At 39.9% G+C, this 16,616-nt stretch overlaps 1 protein-coding gene across 1 annotated transcript; it reads right to left on the reverse strand.

The window, feature by feature from the left end:
- Positions 1-5,556: 5,556 nt before the first annotated feature.
- NOPCHAP1 (NOP protein chaperone 1) lies at positions 5,557-15,796 on the reverse strand. The gene is made up of 4 exons (XM_019728463.3): positions 15,617-15,796; positions 13,934-14,020; positions 10,170-10,306; positions 5,557-7,856 (listed from the first exon to the last, which is right to left on the reverse strand). Exons 1-4 carry the CDS (start codon positions 15,786-15,788, stop codon positions 7,650-7,652), a joined length of 603 nt encoding a protein of 200 aa, XP_019584022.3. The 5' UTR covers positions 15,789-15,796; the 3' UTR covers positions 5,557-7,649.
- Positions 15,797-16,616: the final 820 nt, after the last annotated feature.

Genomic DNA, 16,616 nt, shown 5'->3' on the forward strand with positions numbered 1-16,616 from the left:
TACACAGAATTTAATGACATGATCTGATCTCTGGCCCCAAATCGTGTAAATTCTAGTCAATAGCTTTATAGTCAATTTTGTAGCACGATGTAGTATAAAGAGCTTTTGGAGACTGATCTTGATTCATTTGATACCATTTTACTTACTATCTATGTGACTTTGGGAAACTTATGCAAGTTCTCCAAGGCTCAGCTTCCTTATCTGTGAAATGGGGGCAGCAATGCCTCCCTCAGGAGCCCTGTGATGAGCATTCAATGCAATAATATAAGTAAAGCACCTCGCACTGTTTCATTCATGGTGACTATGCAACAAAAATTAACTCTGTTTTCCCATCACTATTTAAACAATATGTTGAGACATATTAAGTAGATGAGTTAATTCATTTCCCTGAGACCGTTTTCAGTAGTCGTTGGTTCCCAGACTCCTTGTCTCATCCATTGTCCTGACACAGTGCCCGATACAGCAACACTGGGAAATGCCGTGCAATGAAATGATGGCGGTGCAAGGAAAACGGTTGCTTTCCTTTCTGTGGCTCACTCATCCTTCCTAGGACATCTTATTTTCCATTTTCTACCTACTGGTTTTACTGTTCATTGGCTGTGTGATCTTGGACAAGTTAGTTACCTAATATTTCAGAGCCTAGCTTCGGAATCTATAAAATGGAGATACACTCCCTGTCTCATTAGGTGTTATAAAGATTCAGTGGGATAATACACATAGCATACTTAGCAACATGTTTGGACCATAGTCTGTGCTCAAGAAATGGGGATTATTACAACCCACACAGACTCACATAATGGCCCGTTGTCAGACAAAAATAACTAGGTGGGTAAATGATCACCATCCACATGTGACTAGAAGGTGAGTTCCTGGATCGCAGAAGATGCTCAGAGCAACGCACTTCTCTCATTCCTCCTTTTAAAGTAAAATTTCTGCAAACATTCCTACCTCATGGGTGTTGAGGGTGCCCTTAGGGTGTAGTTGTTACTTTGAAGACTCAGCAGCTTCACATCAAGAGAATGTAGGAGATCAGTAATCAATAATCAACAGCAACAAAAATCAGAGGCAGAAAACATTCAAAAGGAAGAGTACCAGGTGACCCTGCTGTGGTCAATAGGACAAATTTTACCTGTAGGCATGTTTTATTCTATTGTAGCTCACTTACCACCGAGCTTGGCACAGCTGGGGTTCTCAGTTGGAATGAATATTTTCTGGGTCCAAATTGACAGTTCATACTTGAACAAAATGACAAAAGCCTTATTATAAAGCAACCACTTTTAAATGCAACAGTTTAAGTGATTTCATGTGATTTAAAATATCACTTATCAACTATTTTAATGACAGATGAAATGGCAAAGAAAAACACACTTGTTCTGGACTGATTTTACCCTCTAATATTAATTTCAGGAGCGGTGTTTTTGATCTTCTTTGGGCCCTAAACCTCTTTTGAGAATCTGATAACAACCACAAAAAAGCTAGTGGAAACTCTCTGTCCCACCTCTACTCCCCAAACTCACTGCACACACATCATTCTGCAAATATCTTCACAGACTTCCTGAAGGCCATATTTGGGTCTCTGGTTAAAAACTCCCTTCTCCATATCGAGTTCTAAGGTCCTTACTTTACCGGCCTCAGTTGTTGTATCTGTTGATCAGAATCAAAGTCTCCACGGAATTCAATCTGAGTTGGAACATAATGATCCACAGCCTACTGGGTAATTTAATTAACACACAGTAATTAAATGTTCACTGTGCCTTCAGATCACTGATTATTTTGCTCCAGGATAAAGCTGTGGTCTACTTGTCACCAAATTGAGGAGGTGTAGACAGTTTATGCAGTCTGCATTCTGCTAATTCCTTTTCCCCGCCTTTGCTGGCACAGTCCCCTTTTGCTCAAACACCCTTCCTGCCCTTTCCCACCCCCAACTTGCTTCAAGTGTCTCTCCTCCAGGCTCCCACTTGTCTGAACATAGTACTTACCACTTGGTGCTGAAATTATTCGCCTTTTTAACTAGATAGGAGCACCCGTCCCCAACAGTAACAACAGCTATCATTTATTGATGGCCTCCTGTGTGCTAGGCATTATGCTAAGCTCTTTTTCAACGCTATCTTAGTTAATCTTCACAACCCCTGAAAAAAATGAATAAATCGAGGTGCTCTTCTTACTCCCTCCCCCCCACCAAGCCATCATCATCTCTTTATCTAGATAAGTTATTACTGAACGCTCCCATCAGTCTTCCTGATTCCTCTGTGTGGTTCTGTTCAAAGCTGAAGCCAGAGGGTGTCACTCTTCTACCCCAAAAACCTTCGAATGGCCCTCATTTTGTTTAAAGTCCAGTGTAGCACTTACCATGGCCTGCAAAGTCCCATTGGTCTTGCTCCTAGCCCCTCTGGCTGCCTTGATGTTCCTCAGACACACCAAGCATCCCTCAGGCCCTTTGCACTTGCTGTTCCCTCTTCCCGGTGGTGTGCTGGTAAGTATTTAACAAATGGCTCTGAGGGGGAAAATCCACAGTATTTGCTGATTTCAGTGTATAAATGCTCTCCTCAAGGCTGATTTCAACCTATCAATTTGACTTCCGTGAACACACAGTTGGGAAGAGATGTGCACAACTGGAAGAAGGACCAACATCACTGCCTTTTCCTGAAACTCCCACACACTACCTCCTGGCTGCCGGCCTCACTTTCTTCAGGTCTCTCCTCAGCTATCATCTTGGAAACATTCCCTGACTGCTCTTTCTAAAATAGCACACATCCCCACATTCGTACATCTGCCCTGTCATTCTTTACGTAGTCTTCTTGTCCTGCATTATTTTTATAGGACTTACCACAACCTGGCATATAGTTATTTAATCATCGATCTCTCCCTATTGGAATATAAGCTTCATGAACAGGTGCTTCTTTTGTTCAATGCTGTATCTCCAGTGCCTAGTACATAGGCGGTGCTCAATAAATATTTGCTTTCAAATGGAAGAGGTTAAGTAACCTGCCCAAATCACACAGCTACAAGGTGTGATCACAAAATATGGTGAATGTTTAAACAAACAAAATATTTATTACAGTCAAAGACACATTGCCATTAATCTGCCTCAAAATACTGCCCCTCACTTCGAACACACTTATCCCATCATTCTTGCCACTTTCTGAAGCAGTTCTGGAAGTCCTCTTTCATGAGTGCTGTCATGGCTGCCTCAATGTCCTGAATCGATTCAAAACATTTACCTTTCATGGTCATTTTGACTTTGGGGAAGAGCCAGAAGTCACACGGTGCCAGATCTGATGAAGAACGTGGATGAGGACACACCATAATGTTTCTGACAGAAATTGCTATACCAGAAGCGATGTGTGACACGGAGCATTGTCAATTGGAGAATGAAGAAAAGACACTCACGAAAGAGGACTTCCAGAACTGCTTCAGAAAGCGGCAAGAAGGATGGGATAAGTGTGTTCAAAGCGAGGGGGAGTATTTTGAGAGGGATTAATGGCAACGTGTCTTACTGTAATAAATTTAAATTCAAATATTCACCCTGTTTGTTTTTTATCATACCTTGTATTAAGTGGCAGAACAGGCCCTCAAGCAATGAACTGGAGGTCTTAACCAAACTGAGATAGCTTTTATTGCCAATGCCTAAATCAGGGCCTGGATGGTGAATAGTAGGCACACACCAAATATATGTCAAGCTGAAAAACTAAGCAGAATAGACATTATCTGCAAGAGCTTTTGTGGAAGTGGCTAGAGATAGGGTGAGGAACCAAATTTGGATCCCCCATAGCAGCCTTCCAAGAAAATCGCTGTTGAGGGGAACCTGGGCTAGGAGGAGATTATCAGATATGAGAAATGATGGATAGAGTGGATTATTTTTACTGCTTTGCAAGTAATACCCAAGTGGATTTTTAAATGATTAAATAATACTCAATTATGTAAAAATACATAAAATGAGAAGATTCAGCCATAAACTATCCACACAAAAATAACCAGATATTTGAGATTGTTCCAGACTTTTCTATGCATATATTTTTACAGGATTAATTTACTGTACCTGACTTTGTTACCTGCTTTTTTCAATTAACAATCTATAAGTGTCTTTCTATGTCAATAATCATACCTCTGCATATGTTCAGTGGCTTTAATTCTACTTGCTCTCTATTGTTGGACATTTAGATTTGTTTTTTGCTGTTTTAAATGTTGCAATAAATCTTATATAGAAATTTGTGAACGAAGCCATACTTATTTAATTGGATAAATTCCTAGAAGTACAGTATGAATCAAAGGATATAGTAATTTATCATCTAAATTTCCCTCAATTTTTGCAGCCACCATGTATTATTCTTATGCCATATACCTCATTATTTACTGAACACTGTTCTAAGCACGTGATGTGTATTAACTCATTAATTTCTTACCAAAACACCTTGAGGGAAATAGTTATGCCCATTTTAGAGATGGAGAAACTGAGATGAGTGGCTGGGCTGGGATCTGATCCAGTCAGCATCAGAGCCTGTGCTCACAGCACTGACGAGTAGGCCCACGATGATGAGGCGTGGCTGATGAACTTCACACTTGGCTCTACCACTTAGCTATTTTGAGGCCTTAGGAAATTGCTTAGTATCTCCATGCCACTTTCTCATCTGTGAAGTGGGTATAAGCAGCGTATCTCATAAGGTGGTGGTCTTTGTTAATAAGGAAATTTATCATGTCACAAAACAAGTTCAACAATAGTTCAGTCTACAGTGGTTTGATGCAGTGACTCAGCGATGTTCTTGCTTCTCTGCTGTCCTTGGAGTGCTGACTGCACCCTCAAGAGCTGGCTCTACTGATGGCCACTAGACAGGACTTCAGGAATCATATCCAGTCATAAGATGTCCTTTTGGAAGAAAGGACACATGTCTTCATGTGCCTCCTTTTTGGGAATAAGTCTTTCCCTTCCAAAAGTCTATTAATCAGACTTTGCTCAGTCCTCAGTGGGAAGGTTCGTGTCCCATGTGCCCATTTCCAAACCAATCATTGCCAAGGGTTTTCCATCAACAGATGGTGGGGAGTCAACCACAAAGATTCCAACAAGATGAATTACTTTACTGACATAAAGAAAGTAGTTTAATGAACATTTATTGTACATTCCAAGTGAAAGGCACTATACTAGGCACTGAGGGAAATACAAACGGAAGCAAGACACGATCATTTGTCTTGTCTTTCCTGCCATGGTCGTGGATACAGGCACAAGAATAGAAACTACTCTGCAAATCATTGTTGTTTTTTTGGATAAGTACCATACTTGCTGTATAATTAAAGTATTATGAGAACTGATGGCAGATTCATTCAGAATAAAATTTTTGCTTCGAAGACCGAAACACCTAATTTTCTGATTTATAACCGTCACAGTCATAGAAAATATAATACCCCCTAAGCTTGAAGAGAACATTTCATCAGCCTTAGAAATTAAACTATTGTCCAAATGGTGGCTATCGTCTCACACCTAAGCATCAAGCAGAGAAAGCACAGGGTCAGACCAACCGAAGCACAATAGTGATTTAGTTTCCAACAGACTGTAGAGCAAACTGCTTACAAAATGGCTTTTTAATTAAGGTATAACATACATACCAAGTGCACAAATATTAAATGTCACACACAGAAAGGGCTCGGTAAATACTAGCTATTGTCTCATCTCTCAATTTGATAGGTAAAAAATATAATCTTGGTTTCATTTGCAGTTCTTTGACAAATGGGGTTGAACCTTTTTTTTTCTGTTATTTGTTCACGTCCTATGGCCTTTTCACTACTGAGAGATTAGTTGTTTTTACCAATTTGTAAGAGCCCTTTTTATACTAATAGCACTCATTCTTTGTATTATATTGCAAATATTTTCTCCAGTTTGTCCCTTGCCCTTTAAATGTCTTTGCCACCCACTGGTTTCTAGTATTTATGTGGATGAATTTTCTGCTATTTCCTTTGATTTCAGGCTTTCATGTTCCACTTTTTAAAAAAGCTTTTGCCCAACTACATTATTAAATATTCACCATTTTAGTATGGAACTCATAACTTTTTTACATTTAAATCTTTAATCCACGTATAACTTATCATAGTACATGAGGCTAGAATCTAACCTTATTTAAAAATAGTTAGCCAGTCCTGACATTGTATGTTAAATAATTATTCCATTTTACACTTACTTCCCTCATCATTCAGTCTATTTCTACTTGGATCTGTATCTCCTATAAAGTGACACGTACCTATTCCCCTGCATGGAGCAGCCTACCAGGGCTTAAAATGTCCTGTACATCCTCATAACACCTGCTAATTCACTATTAACAGTGTTCAGTGCAGACTGTGTACCGTGTACCATGCTAAGTAGTGAACCAGACAAATGCGACTCTTCCCACAATGTAGCAGAATGAATTACCTGGTAGAAGACAATCTTTAAATATCTATAGCAATAATTTATCACAGTTGTGTTTGGTGCTATACAGTACAGCATTGATACACTTTCCAACTGAAAAGTCTTCTTTCCAGATCTGTTCATTTCTTCCTACACTTAGTGAGGAACAGCCTGGGAGATCTGGCTCCAATTTCCAACGGGAAATAACCAGAAAGAACCTTGAGAATTAGCTTTATTTATAAGATGTCTCAGGCTAATGTGAAGAGTAGGAAAAAATACTTCAGGGAGAGCCCTAAAACATTAGAGGACAAAATGTCATCAGCTCAACCCACTTGGAGACTGTCCTTTAAATGCTCAGGTCCACATCCTGAGCAAAGCCAGTCCCATGGCAGATGAGATCTGAAACAAGTTTAATAAGGTCAAGAATGAAACAGAAATTCAACTCCAGTGCAGGGCCATTTAGGTCTGAAAGGGAAAGTCAGCTGTTACCTTTTGTATTCTGTGCCCTATTTTCCCTGTGGTGTCCCTATTTTCTACATTTGATAGGTTTCAAACTGTGGGCAACTGTGTAGAATAGTTCTAATAGCTGCAAAAAAAAAAAAATTGCTTTATGAAAAGAAATACCATGATTTGTTTCCAACCAGTGAACTCTACATCCATTGAGTGGCTGCAGAGTTACCAACAACGATTAAACCCACAGAGCACCAGTTTTCCAGCTCAAACAGGAAAGGAGTTTTTTGTTCGTTTGTTTGTTTTTTAATGAAAGGAGATATACTTGAAGGCAGCTAAATCAAAGTAATTCTTTTTATTGTTAAAAAAATGTCTTAAGAACGTTTCTCCCTCATTAAACCCATTTTAATGCTAACAAATTTGATGTTGTAATAACTTAAAAAACAAAACACCTATGTTGTTTTATCCCAGAGAATAATTTAAAACAAAAACAAACTAGTGATTTGTATTTTTACTTTAAGTTTGATATGTCTGAAATCTACGCTGAAGAAGATGCCAACAAATTCACTCATCCTGTACATAAAGGTGAGCTTTCGAAGCTAAATCTCTTTAGCACGAGATCAAAGACAGCCTGCTCTTAGAAGCTCCCCAAATGCTACCTATGCCAACTCTTTAAAAGCCAGGTTCTGTTTCTCTGAGGAACAAAATACATCCAATATGACACAAAAACACCAAAGATATCCAAAATGCAAAATAACCAGTGAACGGCATTCTCTTCCACAGAATTAGTAGGCATATATCACTTGTTTCCTAGATGATTTATTTCCTATTTCTTTTTTTTACTGGCAGGACTGTCCAAAACTTCTATCTTGCCTTTTCGATCTTCTGAATGAGGAAGCTTAATGTTATCTATGGTGACTTCAGAAGAGGTGCTGTCATCTTCTTCCTCAGATTCTGAACTGTCCTCTGAATATTCTTCTGAACTGTCCTCTTCTTTTGAATCAGACTGATTCATCTCAAACAAGGCCACATCCTGCAAAATCACCACGTGGGAAATTTATTTCAAGGCAGCAGTTCCCTAAAAAGTTGTACTAAAACAACATTGGGAACAACCAACATATAGCACAATATTGAAGCACAAAGGACAAGTGATGTTTATAATACATATGACACTTTTATTCTTTCAGGTGCCAGAGTCCGCCAGAGGGATTTCCATTTAGTACAAGTCCCCCACAATCCAAGTCCATATATCCTGAACACACTCAACAACATTCATTCAACAAATATTAACAAATAAACGTTAACATGAGCCAGGTAACACAGTAGGTACTAGACAGTCAACAACAACAAAATCCTTGCCTTTTGTGGAACTTATGTTTTTGAGCAGGGGTGTGCAAATTACAGCCTGCAGGCCAAACTCAGCCTGCTGCTTGTTTTGCGTTAGCTCATGAGCTAAGCAGGGTTTTTATATTTTAAGTGGTAGGAAAAAATCAAAAGAAGAATGTTTCATCAGACATGAAAATTATACTAAATTCAAATTTCAGCGTCCACAAATAAGGGTTATAAAACTTGTCTGTTCATTCAGTATCGTCTACTGCTTCTTTCATGTGACAACGGCAGAAATGAGCGGTCATGACACAGTATGGTTCCCCAAAGCCTAAAGTATTCACTATCTGGCCCCTTACCAAAAATGTTTGCTGACCTCTGTTCAAGTTGGGAAAGGAAGACAATACGCAATTACCTATAAAGCATAGTATAGAGTAGTTAAAATAAAGAACTATAAAGGAGGATAAGATAATAAAAGGGCCACTGGGGAAGGCCATTTGATGAGGTGACAATTGATAAGAGATGGAGGGAGTCAATATGCAGAAATCTGGGGAAGAGTATCTTACAAAGAGGGAAGGGCCTGGAGTCAGGGGACTAAACTGGAATGCGGTCAGTGAGGGGACCGGGCAAAATGGGTCAGAGAGAAAGCTGGAGGCAGGATCACACAGGCCCTGGAAGGACTTTGAATTTATTAAAAATGTGATAAGAAGCCCCCGACTCCCAAACTGTGGGTAAAGAGTGAAGAACAGACGCAAGGGAAGAAAGGGTGGAAGCAGGGAGACCTGTTGGGACATTATTGTAACAGTCCAAAGGGGAGACCAGAATTACCTGGACCACAGGTAGCTGAGGTCATGCAAAGTGGTTGGATTGGGGATATGTTCTAGCGGTAGAGCTAAGCAGATTTGCTGATGAATTACATATTAGCAATGGTGTCAGCTCTATCCAGAAATAAAGGGAATTCCAGTGTAGAAATAAGATATGAGCCTAAATTGAGAGACAATTTTCCCATGTAGCTTATGTAAATCTGTTTTGTTAGATAATGTATTGTTAAACACGCCATTAATTTTTGCACTCTCAATGAATCAGACTGTGATTACCTCATTGGGTCTCGGATGGAGAAAAAAAATCCACTTAGAACATTTAGTAAATTAATGCCACAAGATAACAAATGTACATGCTAAGTGAAATAAGTCAGACTGAGAAAGACAAATACCATATGATCTCATTTACATGTGGAATCTAAAGAACAGAATAAACAAAGAAACAAAACAGAAACAGACTCATAGATACAGATGAACAAACTGATGGTTGCTAGATGGAAGGGGGGTTGGAGGATGAGCGAGAAAGTGAAGGGATTAAAAAGTACAAATTGGTAGTCACAAAATAGCCACAGGGATGTGAAATACAATATAGGGAATATAATCAATAATGTTGTAAAGGCTGTGTAGGGTATCAGATGGGTACTGGACTTACTGGAGGGATCACTTCATAGATTATATAAATGCCTAACCATTGCACTGTACACCTCAAACTAATATAAAATATTGAATGTCAAATATAATTAAAATATATGCATATATAGTCACAGGATGTAGAGTACAGCATAGGGAATATAGTCAATGGTAATATAATAGCTCTGTATGGTGTCAAGTGGTAGACTTGTTGGGGTTATCACTTGGTGGGTTGCGTAGATGTCTGATCATTGTGTTGTTTTGTACACCTGAAACTAATAAAACAATTTTTAAAAAAACCCAAAAATGATAACGAATGTAATATTTAATTTAAAAAAGCCCTCCTATGATTCTATATTACTAAATCCCTACATTTCACCCAGGAAAGCTTATCAATCCATAAGATCCTTAATCATACAACGACCGAAGTACCCATGCAGTACTGGAAACATGAGCTGACTTTCCAGGAAGGAAAATAACTGGAACTAAAATAGAAAAGTTCTCTCTTTTTTTAGGTGACAAGGCACACTGGTAATTTTACTTTATGAAATCAAAAAAAGCACAGTTACCATTTGTATAACTTTTCCAAGAGTTTCATCAATATTTTCAATATTGAAACGATCAGGTGGTGCAGCTGCCATTTCTTTTCTTAGCTTTTCATTTGCCTGAGCCATCTGTGGGAGAAAGGATTGTACTTGGTCCAACACTAAGGAGAGAAAACATAGTGTATCGATAGTTAGTATATGGCCAAACTTCAAATGTTTAAATCCAGAATTTCCTATAAAACACTTCTGAATTTAATAGTAATAATCACCATCATACTTAAAAAATCTTTCATATTCCTTCCATTTAAAAACCTCTACCCTCTTCTGAATTCTTAGAGCCATAGGGTCACACGATTCGGCAATTATTTCTCAATATTTTGTTTGTGTTTTTCATATATTCCCAGAACTGTAACCTCCTAGAAGGCTGGCATTCAACAAACAGCAACTTAATAAGGAGGCAGTGGGATTTTACAGTTAAGTGCAGCAGGCAGTGGGGCAGACTACAGGTTATTAATAGAATCCCAGTTCCACCTCTTACTATCTGAATTACCTTGAGCACGTGAATTAAGTAGTGGTTGTTTTTACCTGTCCAACATCTGTTCCCCTTTCTTCTGATAAAATGACCCTTTCTTTTAAGCTCTGTCACTCTGAGTCACTCCTGTCCCTCCCCCCAAGTATGTCTACATGTTCCACAACCTTGGCCACCGTGATTTGGTTCAGCTGACATATACAGTGACACTGTGATCTAGTCAGGCCAATATGAGATCAGCCTGGGACACAGTTTGCACAGTTTGAACTGTTGAGAAAGAACCTTCTCAGTGAGTGTGTGACTGAGTAAGCTGCTGTACGTAAGGCTGGAGCTTCTGAAAATCTGGCTAACTTGCCACATGTGGGGAAGGAGCCTGCTCTAGATTAAACCAACACCCAGGAAAGCAGAGCTAAGAGATGCAGAGCAGCAGACTCCTCGTGACACTGAGCACCTGGATGCAAATGTACCTGAAATCACCAGGGTTTTTTCCCCTAATAACATGACCCAATATAATTAATTAGTATTATTATTTTAACTAAGGCAAACTGAGCTTGAGTTCAGTCATTTACAACCACAGGAGTCCTAACTAAAACATTTCACTTGACCACTTGAAACCTCAGTTAACTCATCTGTGAAATGGGTGGTTAATTGCCAGGTACTGTGCTAACTGCGGGGGAGTCAACAAGCAAGGATAATTTTTTCTCTCCCAAAAGGCCTGGCATGTAACTAGCTCAAAACTGAAGTCATCGATAACAGCTAAACAGGTTAACTGAAATATCCAGAGTACGGAAGAAAAAAAGAAAATGGTGGTGAAGGTCAAGAAATGTCCTTTAATTGCAAAATAGGTCTGCTAGAAGGATTAAATGAGATTGCATACATTTAATTAAACATTAAAGCTCCACACGATGTCTGGCACAGACTAAATAGGGAATAAAGGTGAGCTATCATGCCCCTTCAGCTAGAGAGAGAAATCACTGATAACAGTAAATGCTGTGTCTGCAGATTTAAATCTATTACCTCAAACGGAGGATGAGGCCAGATTGTTGTTCTGCTTTGGTTTTTAACTAATGGATCATGTGGAGCAAAACAAGGACCTATATGTGTGGCATGAACCATGATTCTGAGAATCCAAGTATTTCTGTGGTACTCTGGAAAGAGTACATGCTAAACCCTTGAAGCTAGGCCAGCTCTAGTTCTTCTACACAGAATCAAACAAAATCTAGCATACAACAACATAAAATTCAAAATGCTCAGCATTCAATAACAATTACTAAGTATGCAAATAAGCAGGAAAATATAATACATACAAAGTAGGAAAAAAATCAATAAAAATAGATCCAGAAATGGCACAGATGATAGACTCAGCAATAAGAATGTTAAAACAACTATTATAAATATGCTCCACACATTCGAGAAAGCAGAGAAAGACACCATGAGAAAAGAAATGAAAGACATAAATAAAAGACTCAAGTTGAACTTCCAGAGACGGAAACTACAATATTGAACTTGAAAAATAAACTGGATGGGATTAAACAGTAGACTACATAATAAAGAAGAAAAGATTAATGAACTTGAGGATACAGCAAAAGAAACTATCCAAAATGAAACACATAAAAAATAAGACTGAAAAACAAAACAAAACCAAGTACCACAGTGCTGTGGGGCAATTTTAAGAAGCAAAATTATGTGTAATTGGAGTCCCTGCGGGAAATAAGAGAGCCAGGAGACAGAAAAAATATTTGAAGAAGAAAATAACCAAAAATTTCCCAAATTTGATGAAAACTATAAACCCACAGATCCAAGACACTCAACAAACCCCAAGCTCAAGAGTAACAAAGAAAACTGTAACAAGACACATCATCAACAAACTGGTAAAAACCAGTGGTAAAAAAATCTTAAAGACAGCCAGAGAAAACAGGAAATATTTCATATATGACAAAGATAAAAATGACAGCAGACTTCTCATCAGAAACAATATAAGTCAGAAGACAGCAGAGCAACATCTTTAAAGTACTGAAAGATTAAAAAATTTAAAAACCTGTCAACCTAGAATCCTATATGCATTGAAAACATCTTTTAAAACCAAAAACAAAATAAATACTTTCTCAGAAGTACAAAGGCTGGTGAATTCATTACGAGCAGGCCTGCACTGTAAGAAATGGTATTTACCAATAAGATAAACAACCTGATTGTTAAAATGAGCTAAAGATCTGAACAGACTGTTCACCAAACACATATAAATGGTTACTCAGCACAGGAAACGATGTTCAACATCACCAGTCATTAGGGAAAAACAAAGATCACGATGCGATACCCTACATACACATAAGAAGAGCTAAAAGAGACCACACCATGGTTACCGGAGGATGTGTAACAACTAAGGCAGTGAAACACTTGTACTGGGCTGGTGGGAATGCAAAATGGTATGGCCATTTCCTCTTTATAAAAACATACACTTTCCATATGACCTAACAATTCCACTTCAGCAATGCACCTGCCTGCCCCAAATGAAAAACTATGTCCACACAAAAGCTGGTATTCAATGGAGAGCCACCATGCAGTGATTTTAGCTGTAGTAGATTTAGTGCGTACTATGGTTAAGTTCCCCTCTCAGAAGACTCATGACATCTTGGTTTAGAAACATGATAACCTCATGCATCATTTACAGTGTTTTCACTGAATTTTTGTCTTTCTTCTTCTTTATTTTTTTTAACATTAAGTGTGAATTACGCAGATGTTAAGTATTACACGAACTGTGTATGAACAAAGTCTGAGTGGGGTACAGATTTATAAATGTGCAGTACAGCAATATTATGGAGCAATTAATGAACAGAACTGGCTCTGTCATGTCATGTTATGAGTAACATTTACCATTTAAATAATTGTGTCCACTTTAATCAGATGTGGTGATGTTTTCTCATACATGTGTATTAAATTTGGGCTCAGTAACCTTTAAAAAATTTTTCAGCGGAGATTAACAATAATTGTTTTCATTTTCCAAAAATTCACCCCACAGGGAGTTTTTCTGGGAAAAGTTACTGTCTTAAAGCAGGTGAATAACGTGGGAAATTCTACCCTTGTGCACAGGCTTCACAATGTAAATCCCAAGTAAGATTTGGCTCTGGGGTTTAATATCTGACCAAGGAGGCAGAGATTGTCACATCAAATAACTGCTTAATTGGGCAGAATTTAATGTCAGAAAGCGTTCTGGAGAGAGGAAGAGAGAGAGAAAAAGAGAGAGAGAGGGAAGAGTACTTACAGGGACTCCTCTCTATCCGAACTGTTTGAAGAGTGGAATTCTTTCTGGAATTAGGCTTGGAGTTGATGAGCAACCTGTCCCATATACCTGAAAACACACACACAGTTAAGTGACTACATTCCATGACCCTCCACATTGTCCAGGACGTTGTTTTTTTTTTACAAAAGAAGCACCCCAAGTTCCAGTACAACATTTTACTTCTGTATGCACATCTATCTCCCCTTTCTTAAGCCTGTCACATACATCTCTGTGTCATCAATACTGGATAAGTGCATACTAAACTGCACCCTTCTGGATCAGAAATCCATCAGTGACAAATGTGGGTCTGCAATGACAGAATGGAAGAGGCAGTACAGAATACAACAATGGCTAAGGGAAGCCAGAAATGGTTTCTAGCTGCACTATATTGGGCAAATTACCTAACCTCTTCAAGCATTAGTTTCTTCATTTGTAAAACGTGTCTGCCTGGTTAGTTCCCCTTTAGTAAAGATGACCAACCTAGACAAAACAGTCCTTTGGAGAAATTTTGTCCCCCCACTCCATCTATTCAGCCTCATCGTTCACTATTCCTCAAATCGACCCAACTCTCCAGCCCATCTGAGCTCGGAGAACAGTACTTGTCTTTCAAAACACAAGGCTTTGGACACCCTGTTTCCAACACCTGCAAAATCTCTCTCTGTAAAAAATCCTATTTACTCACAAAGCAGAGCTCAACAAACATTCGTTGCTTACTACTTCAGGCCTAGCAACTAGATTAGTGTAAAGATCTTGGACTCTGTGGAGTCAGACAGACTGGATTCAAATCCCAGTTTTGTTACTTTCCAGCCACATAATCTCTGGCGAGTTGCTTCTCTGTATGAGAACCCATGACTGCGTTTCCCCATCTAAAAAATGGAGATAACAGAACCTTCTTTCTGCACAGGGTTGTTGTGAGGATGTAGATTAGTTAATTCCTGGGGCATGGTAAGCACTACATATGCTTTGGCTATTACTACAACTCCTTTGGGTGCTCTGAGTTCTCACAGAACCATTTCTTCAAGCTAATATTTATTAAAAATATACGCAAGACCTTAAGCGCACTCTCCTCACAAAAATTTTATAGGTACTACCACCTCCATTTTCCAAAAGTCAAATCTGCAGCGTTGAGAAGGTAAATGAGTCCTAAAGTCAGCCACTGCTAATTACTTGGGAGCTGGGATTCGAACTCATGACTTTTAAATTCTCTACCATGGTGTGTGGTCTTGTGTGGATTCCCTGGACCCACGTCTCCCTCTACAAGAGCGGAACTAAGGGTTGGTAGTGTGAGCGTGGAGAGGCGGGGATGAGGGTAATCCATAACAGTTATCTGCTCCCCACCAGCCAACGGCTCGGACTGACAGCAGACGCCAAGGCCCTCCCCGCATGGGAGGTGTCTCGGGTGCTCCGCAGAGTGGGCGCTCAGTACTATGCGGAAGGTAAGAACCATCCCTGGCCCAGCAGCCCGACGCCCGCCCTCCACCCACTACCTCCCATCCCCCACCCCCACGGCAGCTGGCACGCCGGAGCCCTGCGGTCACCCCCCCGGGCTCCCCTGGGCGGTACGGGCCTAGGCAAGGAGCGGCCCCCCACCTCCTCCCCGGCCGCTCGGGCCGCGGGCGGCCCGCCGCACGTGCGCGCCCCACGCCGCCGCCACACTCCCGTCACCTCCGCGGCCGCCGATCCCCGCCGTCAGCAGCTCCTTGGACACTGAGACACCGGAGACATCCTGGGGGCACGAGGAAGAGCTCGGGCTGGACGGGGGTCCACCGGGGACCTCCATACCTCTCCAGGCTGCAGACCCAGCCCACCCAGGCCCGGATGCAGGAAAGAAGCTCATGCAGGGGTGGGACCAGGGCCACGATTGGAGGAAATGGTGGTGGGCAGGGCCAGGGGCGGGGCGAGGGCCGCCCGCCGCTTGGGGACACCTGGCGGAACCTTGACGTCATACCTAGTGCGGGAAAAGAAAGGTTGCGACTCTTAAGGCCCTGCCATTGGATGACAGATGGCAAGGCTCGGTTTTTATTTAGCTAAACAAATCAGGACGTTAAAAGCGCACCATGGGCTGCCCTCCTCTTCATTCTTTAAAAATATTTTTCAATTGTGGTAAAAAAAAACTAATTTTCCATCTTAATCATTTTTAAGTGTGCAGTTTAGAAGTGTCAGTTATAGTCAGTGTTATGTGACAGAATTTTTTCATTTTGCAAAACTGAAGCTTTATTGAGCAATGCCCTTGCCCTCGTCGCCCCCTGCCTCCAGCACTTCGTAACCACCATCAATTTCTTTCTGTTTCTACGTGTTTGTCTCCGATAGTTCATGTAAGTAGAATCATATAGTATTTCTCTTTTCATGACTGATGTATTTCACTTAGTATAATGCTGTCAAAATGTATCCCTATTGTAGCATATGATAGGATTCCCTTATTTTTTAAGACTAAATAATGTTCCATTCTATGCATATACCATATTTTCTTTATACATTCATCCGTGATGGATATTGGGTTGTTTTTACCTCTCTGCTATCGTGAATAATGCTGTAATAACATCGGTGTGCAAATATACCTTCAAGATCCTGCTTTCAGTTCTTTTTGATTTATACCCAGAAGTGTGATTACTGAATATATGGTAATTATTATTTCTGAAGAACCTCCATACTGGTTTCCTCAATG

This window comes from Rhinolophus sinicus, chromosome 1 (assembly GCF_057876585.1).
Source record: "Rhinolophus sinicus isolate RSI-liver-muscle chromosome 1, RSI-T2T, whole genome shotgun sequence".
Taxonomy (NCBI): domain Eukaryota; kingdom Metazoa; phylum Chordata; class Mammalia; order Chiroptera; family Rhinolophidae; genus Rhinolophus; species Rhinolophus sinicus.

What these genes read in the sequence shown, in the direction of transcription:
- NOPCHAP1 (XM_019728463.3), bottom strand. Translation starts at nt 15,788, where the DNA reads ATGAGCTTCTTTCCTGCATCCGGGCCTGGGTGGGCTGGGTCTGCAGCC. An exon ending in GGGGATCGGCGGCCGCGGAG is followed by an intron (nt 14,021 to 15,616) that starts GTGACGGGAGTG and finishes GTGTGTTTTCAG; the next exon opens with GTATATGGGACAGGTTGCTC. An exon ending in TTGGAAAAGTTATACAAATG is followed by an intron (nt 7,857 to 10,169) that starts GTAACTGTGCTT and finishes GTGATTTTGCAG; the next exon opens with GATGTGGCCTTGTTTGAGAT.